This window comes from Thamnophis sirtalis, unplaced genomic scaffold (assembly GCF_051295495.1).
Source record: "Thamnophis sirtalis isolate CommonGarterSnake01/CBP01778 unplaced genomic scaffold, rThaSir2_p1.2 scaffold_3, whole genome shotgun sequence".
Classification (NCBI taxonomy): Eukaryota; Metazoa; Chordata; class Lepidosauria; order Squamata; family Natricidae; genus Thamnophis; species Thamnophis sirtalis.
The window spans coordinates 135,875,325-135,891,756 of NW_028261383.1; the positions used below are offsets into that span (position 1 = coordinate 135,875,325).

Sequence of the window (16,432 nt, forward strand, 5' to 3'; positions counted from 1 at the left end):
TGACAACTGAGCAGGAAGCAAGTAATGGGCCTGATGGTAGGTGGTAATAAAGTGCTAGAATGCAAAATTGTGCATGCGGCACAGCTTCCCCTGTATCTTGTGTGTTACCTTCAAATACAATGACAAATGATGCCTTTTCTGTATCTGGAGATGATTCCATGCTTCCCCAAACACACCTGTCTCAAATCTTTAGCTGAATTATACTGATATTTGGGCTAAAATGAACCCATGAAATGAACCCATTTCAGCTGGGCTAACCATTGCAATTCACACTTTAGTTGGTTGAAAACAAGACAATCCTCTGGAAGATATTTTATTTGATGGCTACAAGAAGCTGCTGGGCGCTAGTATTACCTCGTTCTTCAAGATTTAATACAAGGAAGTGGCTGACAGGATGCCTGAGCAAAATAGTACACTGAATTAAAGAACAAACCGAAATGAATTCTACAAAATGTCAATGCTGATGGTTAGGTGAAAGTTTGGCTTGACACTCTTGATTTGGAATATTTGAGATGGAAGTTGTGCTACTGCTAAAGCACAGACAGGAATGTTCTTTGATTCAGTGTTGTGACTGGACTTTCAAGGGGACAGCAATAGTAAGGTCTGTATTTGCACAATAGCCACTCCTAAAAAAAGTCTGATTTTTTAACAAAGTTACATTTTGGATACATATTACTGAGGCCATTCCAAAATACCAAATATACAACTATACCTGTAAAGTATCTGGAAAGTTCAGTCTGTAGCAGCTAGATGAAAACAATGAAGATTACTCTAGAATATAAAGATCTTAGTAATTATTTTCTACATATATCAAGTTCAAAAAATTGGTTTCAGAATTCAAAGCTAAAAAGGGCTTACAGCCTGGCTCTATAAGGCAGGGGTCCCCAACCTGGCCTATTCAGAATTGGGCCATGTGAATGGCTGGCTGGAGTTCGCAGGTGCACGCAGCTCAACTTGCACGAGCGGTGAGCTGGTGAGTATTCACATGCACACTGGCCCACTGCTCGTACAAGGGCTGCATGTGCATTGTGTCGGCCTGCCAAACCACAAAGGTTGGGGACAGCTGCTATAAGGAACCACCTGCCTCACAATAAATGAAAAGAACAGGAACTCTGTCTTGTTAGGTTTCAATTCAGTCAGCTTTGTTCCATTTAAATCAGGACTTCCACAGCTCCCCAGTTAAGCTTCCAGTGTAATGAAGAGCTATGGCTCATCAGTACACTGATGTCATCTTTACCAAACCAACGGAGGATCTCTCTCAGCAGTTTCACATAAATATTTAACAGGACAGGGAAGAAAATAAGCCCTAATGTACCCTTAGTGGGATGTCTTGTCTTCCCCCACTAAGGTCCACTGAGACCATCTCCCGGACCTGGCCCACTGTACTCTTCCACTCCCAGCACTTGCAGAGGCCCCAGGTGGCAGAGGACATCCCAGAGAGCACCTTCTCCTCTAATTGCATTCCACAGGTCAAAAGAAATCGCAAATAACACTGCAAATGGTACAAAACAGACAGATCCTGCCCAGAAAAAATCAGGATTAGAGATTTTTTTTATCAACAAAAAAATGTCCATACCATGGGAGATTATCTTTTCTAAAGAAATGCCAAGTTACTAGTCAAAATATTTTCATGTAACTTCTCCAGTACAGATAATGTCCACTTTACTGACCAGATCCAAGGTAAGGTGCATGACTGAGCAGTACGCAAATGTGTAATATTTATACTGTTGCATCTTCATCCGGACCTTTCCTCCGCTTAAACTCTTCAGCAGCAGGGGCAAAAAACAAGAGTTATTATTATAATAATTATATGCACTGAATCACAGATATATCTACATCAGTGTAACTTCCCTGTTGATTTTCCCTAATATTCAAATAAATATGAATACCTAAAGCCCCATCCAATGTTGGGAGTAAATTCTACTAGAACTTAACTTTCAAACACAATAGCGTATAATTCTGCACTGTGACAGTGTGATATATAAGAATAGTTATGTATTTATGCAGTAAAAGTTAGAATTCAAACTATTTTCTAAACCACACAAAGCTATGCGATTTATTTGGGTTTGGCTTAGGAATCAATACTTGCAATTTTTAAATTATGACTTATGTTTCTTGCAAGCGTATAAATCTATGCATATTCAACAAACTATAACTAAACAAACCATGGCTTTTAAAAATCATGCAAGGTATTCAGCCTGTAACCAAATGGCTTAAGAATCAAATCCAGCCACTGACATATCCATTCCCAATCCAAACCCACCTACACCCACATAATCCATTTCTCAGATAAAATCATAAATACAAGGGAAGAAACACTTACTAATATGATCATATCTCCAGGCATAGCCAAGGGTACACAAGCCCAGCAGCAGCAGAGAAATCCCAGGCAATCCATACTTTTTCACATTGATGTTCCTGTTCAAATATCCATTCCAGGCTATTGGAGAACAATAGTTTTATGAGACATAAGCGAAATCCTTCATCATTCACAACAAAAACTGGACTCCAGCCATCTTCTCCTGCTAGTCCCTGGTTGTTATAACAAAGCTTTCGCCTATTTTAAATCAGAATGCAACTTGCTCTCACCTCTGAATGTTGCTCCAAGTATCCCCTGGGGCAGACCCCCAGGTTTGATATCCTTTAGGTTCTTTTCTGCCAGAGGAACTGAGAGACAAAACAGCTAGATGTTGGTTTACATTTTATGCAAGCCCTCTTTGCAACTTTCCAAGGCTGACTATAACCTATATTTTCATTTCTTCTCAGGGACACCAAGGTACTGTAGTGTTTCCTGGTAGAATATTTGATGCTTCCCTCCAATGTAAGCTATAATGTTCATTGGAATAGGTGGGTTTATTTTTAGTTTAATAACAAAATAGATGGCCAGTAAATAAGACTATGGTTCCTAACATTCATTCTGAATGTGTGTCAATACATTGAACATGGATTTTAGTCGGTAGGGATACAGATAGCAGTATGTTGGCTTTCAAGATAATATTTGAAGTACAATATCCTACCTTGCATAGAACAGCAAAAGCAAGCTTGTGATAAAACTGCACTTCCGAATAGGTACAATGTTTCATTTTATTCTAATTTGTCATAAGCATAAAATGTGCCACCTAAAGTGCAAATCTGGCTGTTTGGGCTTAGAACAATGATTTTGATAGGACAGCTCTATTTTAAGATTAAAACACTTCCAATATACTTCCATTTTGTGCTCAGAACAATAGTTAAACAAGGGATATTTTGATCTGCACATCTAGAAAGCAGAATGTCTAAAGAAATCATTTTAATGCTGTTCTTTGCAGGGAAACAACAGAGCAGAACATTTCGGCAGAAAAAAGAATGTTTTTTCTCTTGTTTCCTGGTAATATAACACCTGGTTTTAAAAAAACCAAATACAAATATTTAATATTATAATTAAACCAATATTATCTGCTCCTCAATTTTGTACATTACAATCCATGTAGAGTGGCTTCTTCTAAAAATCTGCCATGCCTGTAGCAGGAAAAAGAGTGGCTATGTGACTATACTATGCCAAGCTACCATGTGGCTTATGCAGCTTTGGTTTGGCATGTGCTGATAGCGCAGACAATGGTAGGTTGTTTAATAAGTCATGGATAAATATGCTTTGGCCTAACACAATGCATCAAACAGAACAGAGTTTGCAATATCTTATAAATACATTTCAGGCATGTAAAATATTATCCTATCATTTATTTTATTATTATGTATTATTCCAGAAATGAACATTTGATTCAATTTTCATCTCTTAATAGCAGGTATTTTGCACTAGGTGATAACAGATATGCTCTGAAATACAGCATTATATATTAACCACAAAAGATCTCAAAACATTTTCAAGATACTACAGATAGTTTGCTTGCGTCCCCAAAGTAAATGACAATATTTCTGCGCACACAAGTATTCTGTTATATATAAGGACAAAAAACAAAACAAAACAGACATTATACACTTATGTTACACATACATCAATTTAACAGCCATTCCATCTCTCAAGGAGGGACTTAGAACAACATTCTCAGCCTCTTAAGTAAACCTCAATTTAAAGAAGTGCTGCAAATCATGCTAACTTCAGTTTGTTAAAAAAAACATATATATCTTATACCATATAATCTTGTTATTCTTGGTTCCTTTGAAAAATTATGCTATTTCAAAGACTGTCCTAGTCTGCCCTGGCACAACAAATTCAATTTAGGCAAGGGGTGTCAAACTCACATCGTCAGCAACGTCATGTGACATATTGGGACTTTTTCCCCCCCTTCGTTAAACCAGCGTGGCCAGCAAGTAACTCATCCAGCCCCTGGGCCAGAGGTTTGACAGCCCTGATTTAGGCTGACAAATTGAAATTAAATATGTCCCAGAGAATATACTGATTCTATCAAACAGTAATTTATACTATGCACATAAATACAGGTAGTCCTCGACTCACAATAGTTCACTTAGTGGCCAAAGTTATAACAGCACTGAAAAAAGTGAGTTATGACTATTTTTCACACTTATGACCATTTCATCATTCCCATGGTCATGTGATTTACATTCAGATGCTTGGCAACTGACTCATATTTATGACGGTTGCAGTGTCCCGGGGTCATGTGATCTCCTTTAGAGACCTTCTGACAAGCAAAGTGAATGGGGAAACCAGATTCACTTAACAACCGTGTTGCTAATTTAACAACTGCAGTTGATTCACTGAACAAATATGGCAAGAAAAGTCATAAAATGGGGCAAAACTCACAATAAATTTCTCACTTCTCAGCAACATAAATTTTAGACTCAACTGTGATCATAAGTTGAAGACTACTACCTGCATTTGTGTCTCTTAGACTTAGAGCATACACCATTCATGAATTAATAACTATTTGAACCAATTCATTGAGCAGCTATATTCCTTTTTTGAAATTTGTGCGATTAAAAACTTTTACCTTTCTTATTGCCACAAAGCAGAATGTGAACTTCTGATATTTTGGTATCCCACTCTGATTGTCTCTCTAAAAATAAGGCCAGCCTCTGATAATTGGGATACAGTTCAGAGAACCACTCCAGTCCTAATGAAGGTAGTTTTATGTTTTGTTCTGGAAAAGTAGTCACTTCTAATTCTTGTAGCGAGAGTTTTTTTAAACCTGTCACTGAATTTTTACCTTCTTTTGTCTCAAAGGCTCGTGAGCTCAAATATGCATTTTTCTCCAAAGCACTTAAGTAGCTACTGGTAGTAGTAGCTTTATCAATTCTCATTTCTCTGAGAACTTCTGTGAATGTGGGACACATATTTGGCTTAGGATCTGGATCAATGTGGTGTTCCTTAAGATAATCCTCTGCTTTGAGAAATAAGGAATTTGCATTTAACTTACTTTTAAGCAAGTGGACTGGACCTCTGATAACCTTTCCAAAGCTGTCTACAACAACGCGGTCCTGTGATGTGCATGTTTTAATTGAGAACATGTCATTTTCTGTGCTTCCACTTTTGACATTTCTTTCACGTTCTAAAATGTTCTTCTTGTCCACATTGCCTGTAATAATTTGCTGCCTGTTGGCCGAAGCAATGTTTGCTCCTTCTGACCCTGATTTCAGAGGCCACTGTTCTGTCTTACTGTTATCAAGGATATTTTCATTTGACAATCTATTATGACCAGAGGATTCACATCTGTTTTCTAATGCTGTCACATGATGAGAGGTAGTGATTTGTTCTATTCTGCCACCAAGACCTTGATTAATTGGTTGAAGACTCTCAATGAAATTATTTGTTGAAAGGGACACACGCTGCTCTCCAAGTGACTCTATGTTCTGCTTCTGTTTTGCACAGGGTTTCTGATGTGATTCTGAAGTGGCTTTTCTACTTTGTGTCAGTGATTCTAACCTAAGATCAGGTATAATCTCTTCTTTAGGTAAAGAGGCTCTAGTGGTTTTTTCGACTGTGGATAAGTTCTCTGGAAGATTTATTTTTGGAAACAGCCTTTTATCTACTGGTGCTGAAAGCTCTTCTGAAGTTTTTTGTTTATTTTCCTTTGTTTGGGGAAATTTTTCACTAGCACTTTTAATTTTCTTTTCTGTATCTTTGTCTTCTGCCAGATTGCTGTTTACAACTGTTCCAGTTACTCCAATATTTTTTTTTCTTCCATTCTTTGTTACCAAGTCAGTTTTACTCTTTTTGCTTTCTTCTTTGGGAGGAGTTTCTAAGCTTCTGATTTGCTGTGTCTTTTTCTCAGTACTTAGCTGCTCAGATGTAGCAGAATCACAGGCTTTTCTGAGAAGAGGCAAAGCTTCTCTTGAATCTTCACTACCTGCCATCTTACAGTGAGGCAGGTGAGACTTGAGACGTTTAAACTGCTTTTTGCAGTAGGGACAGATTTGTATTTGTGGTGAGTTGCCAGTCATTTTTCTGCCTGAAAAAGAAAATGGAACCAGACATTGGAAGAATAGGCAGAGTTAAGGAAAACTTGCCTGGATAAAAATTTGAGAAGAGCTAGCAATAGCAGTTAGCAATAGCGGTTAGACTTATATACCGCTTCATAGGGCTTTCAGCCCTCTCTAAGCGGTTTATAGAGTCAGCATGAGGACCCAGACTGTCCCCACAGTCTGGGTCCTCATTTCACCCACCTCGGAAGGATGGAAGGCTGAGTCAACCTTGAGCCGGTGAGATTAGAACCGCTGAACTGCAGATAACAGTCAGCTGAAGTGGCCTGCAGTACTGCACCCTAACCACTGCGCCACCTCGGCTCTTAATACCAGTTGGAATGTGTACCAAGGATATAGAATGGTTCAATGCCCAAAAAACTTTTTTCCAACACATTTGGTCTTTTAATTTTTCATTCAGGTAGTATTGTTCCAAATATGCATAAGCATACACTATAGAGATACTACGCAGTGTGTATTCCAGAGGTGTATTCAGTAGGTTCTCACTAGTTCTGGAGAATCGGTAGCAAAAATTTTGAATAGTTCAGACAACTGGTAAATACCACCTCTGACTGGCCCCGCCCACATCTATTATCTGCCTCCCAAGTCCCAGCTGATCGGGAGGAAATGGGGATTTTGCAGTAACTTTCCCCTGCCACTCCCACCAAGCCATGCCACACTTGCCAAGCCATGCCCACAGAGCCGGTAGTAAAAAAAAAAAAAAGAATCCCACCACTGGTGTATTCATATTTTAATAAATGTAAAACTTTTCTCCTATTTTCTATTAAAATATATTTTAAAGAAAAGAATTCCTACCATCATCTATAGTATGTTTACTGTCCTATTGACCTACCACAAATACACTACTGTTAGAATTTATATTAACATATTTTACCACACAGATCAACCATTTGGAAGAACCTAAAGAAGAGTCACGTGGCTGAAATGCTACTACTATTACTACCATCACCACCACCAATAATAATAATAATAGAAATTGTGTGTTGTCCCAATTGTAATTGGAGCAATACCTAAAGGGCTACCTCGCTATTTGGAAATTCTAAATTTATTGGGCTTGAACATTCTGATTCTACAAAAAAACACCCTACTTGGAACAGCTTATGTCCTCCTTACTGTGGGAAGTTATCATCCAGCCCTCTCCCAGAAAAATGAAATATCCTGGAAATATCGAAAAGGCAGAATATTTCTCTGGATGTGAAAAGAAACATGTTTTAAAAGACAATAGTTCCCTATAGCTTTCTGCCCATCCCCAGCTAATGGGCCATTAAGATGGCCAGCCCAGCCCACTTTACATAATAAAGACTTCTCCTCACTGCAGCTGTAGGGGGAAGGGATATTACTCAACTGACCACAAGGCAACTGAGAACTCATCACAGCCTAGAGAGTAGCCCCCTGCATGGCACCATGGGAGTTTGACAACCAGTCAGAATACATTTCTTACACAGGAACAAGAAACAGAGAGGTGGGACTGAACAGGGTATAAAAGCCTAGCAAGCCCCTTCCTCAGCCTTCTCTCTTCTTCTCCATCAACATTGAAGCATGTGATCACCTTTTCTGTACAGGGCTCAAGCCATGTGGCCCTGTCCAACAATAAACCATCTTTCCAAGCAGCCTCCATGTTTCCAGTGTCTTCTTCCCCACTTGGAGCTGAACCCAGAAGGACATTACTTTCAACATTACCTTAACAGTTCCTAGGTCCTGGGTTAGGACTGGAGCTGTTGAACTACCAACCAGCCCCAAAGGCTGCGAATCTCGCCAAAGATTAACCACATAATAATAAAACCCAAAAATTGCTTAAACCAGCAATTTCTCAATAAAAGCTCCTGTGATCCAGTCTCTCATGGCAAGAATCAGCGTTACAGATCCCCATCACGATGCTACATTAACGCTAAAAAAGCTGCAGACAGGCAAACAAAACTATTTCACAAGTAGGCAAACTTTTCAAATTAAATTCATTCCTACGCTTAAAGTTTGCCTCAGTTAAACTGTCGCTCCTCTCGCTCCTCTCCACTCCAAAAGCCAGCAATTTAAGGAACCCGGGAGCATGAGGGGTGGATTTCTTCCAGGTCAGAGCTGTGCCTTAAAGCCAATGGGAATCTTAGCCTGAGGGAATCTATGGCCGACATAAACCTCCATCCATCACTTTCCTTCTCAGGTAAATTCCTTCAGTCCCACATAGGCTTACCCAGAAATTGGGTTCCCTCCTGGAAGTAAGAAGCCGCAAGCGAAGAAAGGTTTCACTCAGGAGGAAACCGCGCCGAACTGGAACTCAGCTACACTCGATAAACCATCAGTTCGCGAATCCAGCGTTGGAAACGACAAACGCGCCTCCGGCGGAATGGAAACCTTTGACCGTCACCCCACGAGCGGAGAGCGAGGCAAATTGGGCGACAGTGCATGTGCCGTATGCGTCACCCGTTAGCCTTACTACGCACATGCGCTCTAGAGTCACGGCTTCGTGGGGACCGCACCGCGATTGCGCCATCCAAGGCCGAGAGCGTCTCCGGCCAGAGGCGGTCCCGGCCGCGCTGCTTCATTGCGCTTGCGCAGGAGGCGTGCACACCGGAAGAGGACTCTGCTGGGCTTGGATAGAGAAAGAAGGAAGAGGTGGGGGGGAAGGGAGAAGGTTGTTTGGGAGCCGGATCGCGGCGGCCTGCCATCTTCGCTGCTTGGGGTCCGAGCGGACTGGGGCCCAGCCCGGCCATGAGTTGCCGGGGGCCGCTGCCCGGCGAACGAGGAGCGAGACAGAGGTGAAAACGGCCGCGGAAAACGGGATGGTCTCGGGGAGGCGGGGGAGGGGGGAGAGCTTGAAGCAGCCGCGGGCAGAAAACAGTAACAGTTGGAAGGGTCCTTGGAGGTCATCTAGTCCAACCCCCCTGCCTATATTATACTAGGGAGTCGAACCGCCGAGCTGCCGACCTTCCTGATCGACAAGCTCAGCGTCTTAGCCACCTAGCCAGGCCCAAAAAGCCAGAAAAGGCGAGGGCGACCCAGCTAGGAGGAGAAGAGCCCGAGGGGCTCCTGAAGGCGATTGTGCGGTCATTGCCGTGGTTGTTGCCTCCAAGCCTTCGCGTCAGCTGCGTCTTTGCGGGCGGAAATCTGGGTTACCTGCCTTCCTCAGCTGTTTTTCCCCATCGCCCATCTGCAGCCGCCTCGCTCCTTATTAGCCGGCTGGGGAGCCTGGGAAGTGGGGTACAAACGCGATGGGAAAGATTGGAGGTGAACATGGGCCGTCTCATTTCGACTCGGGTTTGGCCCAGCGGGTTAAATGGGCACCTCGCATTTTCCACTTTTTTCCATCTTTCCTTTGTAATAATAATAATAATCCAGGGGTCTCTGCGTTTTGATCGTTCTTTTCGACTGCTGCTTTTTTATGATTCTATTTTATTTTTCCTTGAATTGGTTTAGGCTGGTATATACTCTTATTTTTTTTATTTTTGCAGGAACATTTAATAGAATAGAATAGAATTCTTTATTGGCCAAGTGTGATTGGACACATAAAGGAATTTGTCTTTGGTGCATATGCTCTCAATATACATTAAAATAAAATAAAACAGAATACGTTCATCAAGAATCATAAGATACAACACTTAGTGATAGTCATAGGTCACTAATAAGCAATCAAATTATACTAGGAAACAAATGAAACAATATAAATGTTAAAGATACAAGCAATATGGTTATAGTCATAAGTGGAAAGAGATAGGTACTAGGAAGGAAGAGAATAATAATAATAATACAGTCCTAGTACATAATTTGACTGTTATGGGGATTAGTCGTTTAGCAGAGTGATGGCATTCAGGAAAAAAGCTGTCAAGAAATTGTGCTTGAGCCGAGATCCTTCTATCAATTTGATGACAGAATAGAAATTTGACCCTGAAGTTTCTCAGAAGCAAATCTTATCTCTTAACCACTTTCACGGCCATTCTTTAAGGCCTTGCAAAGCAGGCCTTCAATTAATATTACAAAGTTACCAGATGTAAATATTTGAATATAGAAAGAAGGGGTTTGTAATTTTTCTAAAAGCCATTCAGTGAATTTATGGCTGAGTTGAGATTAAAAATGGAGATACAGCTTATAAGCTTGCAATGGAATCCTAAATGTATTTAGCAGCTGTGCTCCTCTGGTGTTATTTATGAGAACATGTAATATGTTGGTAGCACATTAAGGCCAACTATGCAATACTTGTAAATGCATTTCTGTCAAAACCTGAAGCCTGTTTCAAATTACAATATGCTGCTTTATTGGTTCATTGTCTGATAGTAAGATTTTTGTACAGCTTGGTAGAACTTATCATGGTTCCATATTTGGAGAAACCTCAGAAAAAAATAGTCATTAGGTCTATTCAATATGTTAAATAGTTAATGTTCATAATTGGAAAACAAAATAATTTTCAAAATCACATCTCACTTAGAAAAAATTCTCATACAATAACTGTATATAAACAAGACAAAGAAATACCCCCAAATTGAACGACTGAATAAATAGATCGACATATTTTTTTATATCTCTACCAAACTTTCAAGACTCTAGTATGACTTTTAAACTTGCTTCAGTCTTTTTAGAGCATTAAAAATGTTTGTTTATGAATAATCCTCTTCATTTTGTGAGCTCATCTGAAATATTGTACCAGATATATTGGTGCTTTTGAGCATAACAAAGGATATCTTAAAGAATATCCATATGGAAGTTATGCTCATTTAAAAACAGAAAATGCTTTTTTCTCAAAATTTGTGTTTGCTTTGGACTTAAAATAACACTTATCATACCCATCTTGAACTGCTGACATTTATAACAGATAAAATAAATCCTGATAATCTAATAGACCATTAGGATGAGAAGCAGACAGGTAATTCTTAACTTATGACTACAATTGACCCAAAATTTGTGTTGCTAAGCAACAATTATTAAGTGAGTTTTGCTCCATTCTATGACATTTCTTGCCACAATTGTTAAGTGAATCACTGCAGTTGTTATGTCAGTAATATGGTTGTTCTGGCTTCCCCATTGACTTTGCTTATTTGAAGATTGCAAAAGGTGATCCCAGGACACTGAAACCATCACAAATATGAGCCAGTTGCCAAGCATCCAAAATTGGTTCCTGTGACCATGGGGATGCTGCAATGGTTATAAGTGAGGAAAACAGTCTTGAGTCACTTTTTTCAGCACTGCGGTAACTTTGAATAGTCACTAAACTGAATGGTTGTAAGTTGAGAACCACCTGTAACTATTTTTCATTGCCAGACATTCAGGATACGTTTCATTTTAAAATGGTTGCTACTGAGATGATTCTTACTGCACTGAGATTTCTAAGCATCTAGATGAAGTTTAAAATTCAACTTTAAAAGATAATTAATCTGTACATGTTTTTTAAACTAGCATAGGATAATGAAAGATGCTTTAAACCCCCCAGGCCCTACCAGTCTATTCAAAACCAGACAGCAGGAGAAATGGACAAGCACCCACTTGTCAAGCTCCACTTGTGTGAGCAGAGGGCACTTGTGCAAGTGAACATTTATGCACGAGCCAAGCACCCTCCACTCGTGTAAGTGGAGTTTTGCGCACAAATACAAGTGCCTGCCACGCAATTGGAGCTTAGTGCGCAATGCAAGCACTCTCGCACGGACAGCTCCATGAGGGAAGGGCATGCACGCATACTGTTTGCATAAATGGAGCTGTTCACGCACATGCACCTGCCACTTAGACACACATCCGTTGGCCCAGGCTGCCAATCTGGAAAGGGGGGCCACTGCTTTAGAGGATGAATTGCACCTTTTGATATGGCTTTTTTCTGGGTTTAATGGCTGATATCTTTGTAGCAATGGGCAGATGGAAAAAATGAATAGTTTTAAACAGTGTGTTAGCTGTAATTGTATCTTTTAAAAGTATACTGAGCTTATTCTACTGCTCCCCAATTTTTGCTGCAGGAAGAGAAGACGAAATGGCATAGAGGAGGATGGGCCAGTTCCACAAACTAAACGTGGTAGCCGAAATGCTGTCTTTCAGGATTCGTGGGATACAGAGGTAAGATGGTTTCAATATAGTTTTGCTTTGGCAGTTAATATATTATCCTATTAACAAAGTGTGTGAATACTTTTTGTAGCTGAAGTATTTTTACATGCATTCTGTCATGATGTTCCCTTTCAGGATTAAGCTCTTCTACAAAATCATTTTTGTTTCTTTTGACAAATATTCCTAGCAGTTCATTGCGTACTATCCACTGCCTTTCTACCAATATTTGTTTGCTTTACATTTTCTTCATTATCCCTTCCTTAGTAAATATTTCCTCATGTGCACAATTTCATTGTTTGTCAAACGTACAACAAATACCTGGATGTTAAACACATTAATTTTCAGTTCTGTATTCCTTGTTGCATCACATAGCATATCTAAAATTCACTTTGTTCCCTCATGAGTGCTTTTTTGTGGATCTCATTAGCATAACTCTATATTATTCTTGGGCCCTGTAACATATTTCTCCTCCATCTGTTACAAGCTGCTGCTTCCAAATCTTTCCTTATGCCGTTTCTTTTGTCATTAATTGGGAGATTAATCTGTCTCTAATACTTCTCAATATTGGATTTGCATTTTCTCTTCATCTATTTGCTGCTTTGGAATATTTTAAAATTTCCATTGTTTCCCAAGGTTCGCTGTTGGTTCTATGGAAAAGGAGCTCTCCCACATTCAGAACTCTTTATTATCTTTTATCTTTCACTACTTTCCTTGTATTCATCATAAACAAAGCACTCGTACTTTTCAACAAATCTTTTTTAAGTAGATACACACCAATATCCATTGTTATTTATTCTTATCCCGGAATGGCCCAATTATTTGTTCTAGTGCTTTCTCATTTTATACACATTACCTAGAAGATCCCATTCATTATGTTAAAAATTTTCTTCAAATTTATCAGTTGTTGTGACATCGCCAACATTCAGAGAAACATGACATACAAGTGTCACCAGTGGCTACTTTTGTATGTAGCACTTTGTTTTCTGAAATATATTTTAGTCCAGTCATTCATAATCAGGCCTGCATGCTAGCTTCCATCATTGTGAGCTTTGTGTTCATCAATTCCACCCCAGAAGATTAAACCTCCTCCGTTCAAATCCATTACATCCTTCCCCTTTCTTTTTTTCCATTCAAGGTTTTTTTATTTTTTAATATAAATTACACATATTATAGGAACAAAGAGTTGTCCGGGTCTTTTCTTTTACATCCTCTCATTTACATAGTCCTTTTTACATCATAGTTTCGTTTTCACTTTCCACCAAATTATTATCTTCCATTATTTTTCATCTTTATGGTTATTTTTTCTTAATACATAAACAATATCTTCAATTGCCCCTTCAAAATTACACCAAATTTTCATTTCTTATTTTCTCCATTGGTATATTTTGCTATAAACAGCATCTGTTCTCTAATTCAATTTAAACATAGAGAGCATTTCTTTCAATTTTTTTCCACAATTAACAATATATTATCATTTCTTTATTTCTTAATTAGTTACATCACAATAACACTCTTACTACTATTCTCTTTAGTTTACTAATGTAACTTTTTACCTTTCTTCCTTTTTTAACCATTTTCTCTTGTGCTCTCAAAAATTCCAGTTTTAATTCTTTTCCTTCTTCTCCCCATTTCCCCGAACTTCTTTTTCTTTTCCCTATTTTTGTGATTATCATCCTTCCCCTTTCTCTTAGTCTCACAAATATGGATCAGTTTTCCTTCTTACATTATGCTTGCTAATTTGGACTATTTATAATTTATTCCTCTTAATTTTTGTGTCAGTTGCTTTCCAGAGATACTAATCTGTGCCATTTCTCAGGACTTTTGTGAACCAGAACTTTTACATAACACCTTTTAATGTGAATGCCTTGGCTTACAATGCATTGTGCAGCATGCGGAGCATCTTGAATATGTTAAGGATTAATACCAGTCATTTTTATCATAATTTGTCTGGCATGTCTGTCGTGAAAAGAAAGCCAGTCTTACTCTGTGTGTTTGCACTATTCCCTCCCAACAAGGATCTCTAGAGATTAACTTGGAAGTTCATGCATGATAAGTAATATTCCCTCCAACTCAGAGTGAATTGCAGTGTACTGACCCTCTTAGGACGAAGCATATAATTTAGTTTATTAGTTTTGTTTACATTAAAATAAATAGTCCTGCTGCATTTGATTTATAAGCTTTTCTTTCAAATGTGAATTTTCAATATGTATGCTTTTGTTTTCTTGTTCTGTAACGCAAGGCAGCATTCACAGTGATTTTCATCAGAAACTCATTGAATGTTCATATTCAGATCTAATATCTTGAACAGCAGCAACATGGTATCTGTTAACTTTTCATTACCTGAATTTGTTCAAGTAAAGCAAAGAGTCACATTATGGCTCACTGTGATGTGTTAATCCAAGCAGTATCTTTCACCTTGGTTTTCTCTGATGTCTTCATTTGGCCATTGCTTACTAAGTTAGCTATGGAAATTATAATAATGATGGAATGAGATAGGCAGCTGGAATTCTCTCTGCCTATAAGGGAGGTGACTATTTGCCTTCCTGGCAGTTGACATTATGTATGTGCATGAATGAATCCTTCTAGTGTTAAAACATAATTTGTACCCATCAAGGAATATTATATTAGTGCAACTCTTAACATTTTATATTTGTGTGAAGGTGTAATTAAACATTAACTATTTGAATTCAGTTTTAAAATCTCCCATTGCGGTTTAACAAATATGGTAGCATGGACAAATAATCTGTTGAGGAATTAACTACTTTGCTTCATCAGATGTTTAGTGGGAGATAACAGTGATAGATGGGTAGACTGACTCACTCAAAGCAATTCAGTTTTATATTTAACAGTATGGTGCTTAAGATTGTTAAATTTCAGCCTCAGATCAATTATTTGAATATTTGAAAATATAAATATGACATTTGGGGTTTGTGGCAAGGCATGTTTTTCCCCCAGTGGAATTGAAAGTACAGCAAATTATTGCTGGACCTGCATGTTTAACTTGCTTATTGCAATGTTTCCCTATAGAAACAGAATGATCATGTTTTTGGTACAGACTTCTCCAGAAAAATGCTTGAGATATAAAGTTGCTTTTGGCAAGTTATGATGATCAGCCTCCCTGTATGTCTTGTTCCACAGTCTTCCAGCAGTGAGAGTGGCAGTACCAGCAGCTATAGCAGCAGCAGCAACATAAGCAGTCCTGACAGAGCTACCGGGACAGACACCAGCTTACCCCAGATAATGCCAGGATCAAGTCCTGTGACGCCTCCTCAGTCTTTCCACGAGCAGTCTGCACTATGCCAAGGCCCTTACTTCCACATCAACCAGATCTTGAAGGAGGCGCACTTCCACAGCTTACAGAACAGGGGCCGTCCTCCAACATGATGAGCCTAGCAGCTCTCTGCCTTCTGTGAAGGGGGACAGCACTGTGTGATATTTCAACTTTAAAAAAAGAAATTGTTAAAATTGCACAAAATGCCTGTTGCCTTTTCAATCTCTATTTGGAATAACAGGTTAACAGGTAGTTGTTTACTTGTGGTTTGCTGCACTACTGCAATGCAAAGGGAGCTTTGGAGTAATTTTTATAGGATTGTTCTGGAGACTGGTTGAGGGTGGAGAGCTGATGTGTCGGGATGAGCCTAAGAGTCCACCTCTGTATTATAGGAGTGCATAATGAGTCCAGTCTGACTTCTCAATCTGTTTTATTAGTAACCAATGCTTTATGTAAGATCCTTTCCAACATTTGTGTTTAGTTTTATAAGTCTTTTTTTTTTATTTCAATAAATAGTGAATATGTTTTTATGGTAACTTACTCTTTTAAAAAGTTAAGTCTTTATGTATTAAGGCCACTTTAAAAAATACTCCCATGAGGTAGAATGGGAGATTTTATTACTGGAGTGCAAACAATTGCTTCCTTATTACTTACACACAAACACACACAGGAACTTTTCTATTGGCCATGGACTTAATTACACTGGCTGTTTAA

The 16,432-nt window shown here is 38.9% G+C and overlaps 2 protein-coding genes across 6 annotated transcripts; one reads left to right on the forward strand and one right to left on the reverse strand.

The window, feature by feature from the left end:
• Positions 1-297: 297 nt before the first annotated feature.
• MTNAP1 (mitochondrial nucleoid associated protein 1) lies at positions 298-8,940 on the reverse strand. Of its 5 annotated transcripts, none has more exons than XM_014071969.2 (5): positions 8,621-8,940; positions 5,373-6,404; positions 2,590-2,667; positions 2,324-2,440; positions 298-1,763 (listed from the first exon to the last, which is right to left on the reverse strand). In XM_014071969.2, exons 2-5 carry the CDS (start codon positions 6,394-6,396, stop codon positions 1,720-1,722), a joined length of 1,263 nt encoding a protein of 420 aa, XP_013927444.2. In that variant the 5' UTR covers positions 6,397-6,404; positions 8,621-8,940; the 3' UTR covers positions 298-1,719. The 5 variants fall into 5 exon arrangements, with proteins under 5 accessions (XP_013927444.2, XP_013927441.2, XP_013927442.2 ...); XM_014071966.2 differs by having other exon boundaries at positions 4,947-6,404; XM_014071967.2 differs by lacking the exon at positions 8,621-8,940 and adding an exon at positions 8,116-8,554 and having other exon boundaries at positions 4,947-6,404.
• An 87-nt stretch (positions 8,941-9,027) lies between these two features.
• On the forward strand, positions 9,028-16,243 carry VCF1 (VCP nuclear cofactor family member 1). Its single transcript, XM_014071964.2, has 3 exons — positions 9,028-9,185; positions 12,363-12,459; positions 15,586-16,243. The coding sequence occupies exons 1-3, from the start codon at positions 9,139-9,141 to the stop codon at positions 15,829-15,831; spliced, it is 390 nt and encodes a 129-aa protein (XP_013927439.1). The 5' UTR covers positions 9,028-9,138; the 3' UTR covers positions 15,832-16,243.
• The last annotated feature ends 189 nt before the right edge of the window (positions 16,244-16,432 follow it).

Coding starts and splice junctions, on each gene's coding strand:
- VCF1 (XM_014071964.2), top strand. CDS start 9,139: ATGAGTTGCCGGGGGCCGCTGCCCGGCGAACGAGGAGCGAGACAGAG. Junction 9,186..12,362: donor GAACGAGGAGCGAGACAGAG/GTGAAAACGGCC, acceptor TTTTTGCTGCAG/GAAGAGAAGACGAAATGGCA. Junction 12,460..15,585: donor AGGATTCGTGGGATACAGAG/GTAAGATGGTTT, acceptor CTTGTTCCACAG/TCTTCCAGCAGTGAGAGTGG.
- MTNAP1 (XM_014071966.2), bottom strand. CDS start 6,396: ATGACTGGCAACTCACCACAAATACAAATCTGTCCCTACTGCAAAAAG. Junction 2,441..2,589: donor ACTTGGAGCAACATTCAGAG/GTGAGAGCAAGT, acceptor GTTCTCCAATAG/CCTGGAATGGATATTTGAAC. Junction 1,764..2,323: donor CTGGAGATATGATCATATTA/GTAAGTGTTTCT, acceptor CTGCTGCTGAAG/AGTTTAAGCGGAGGAAAGGT.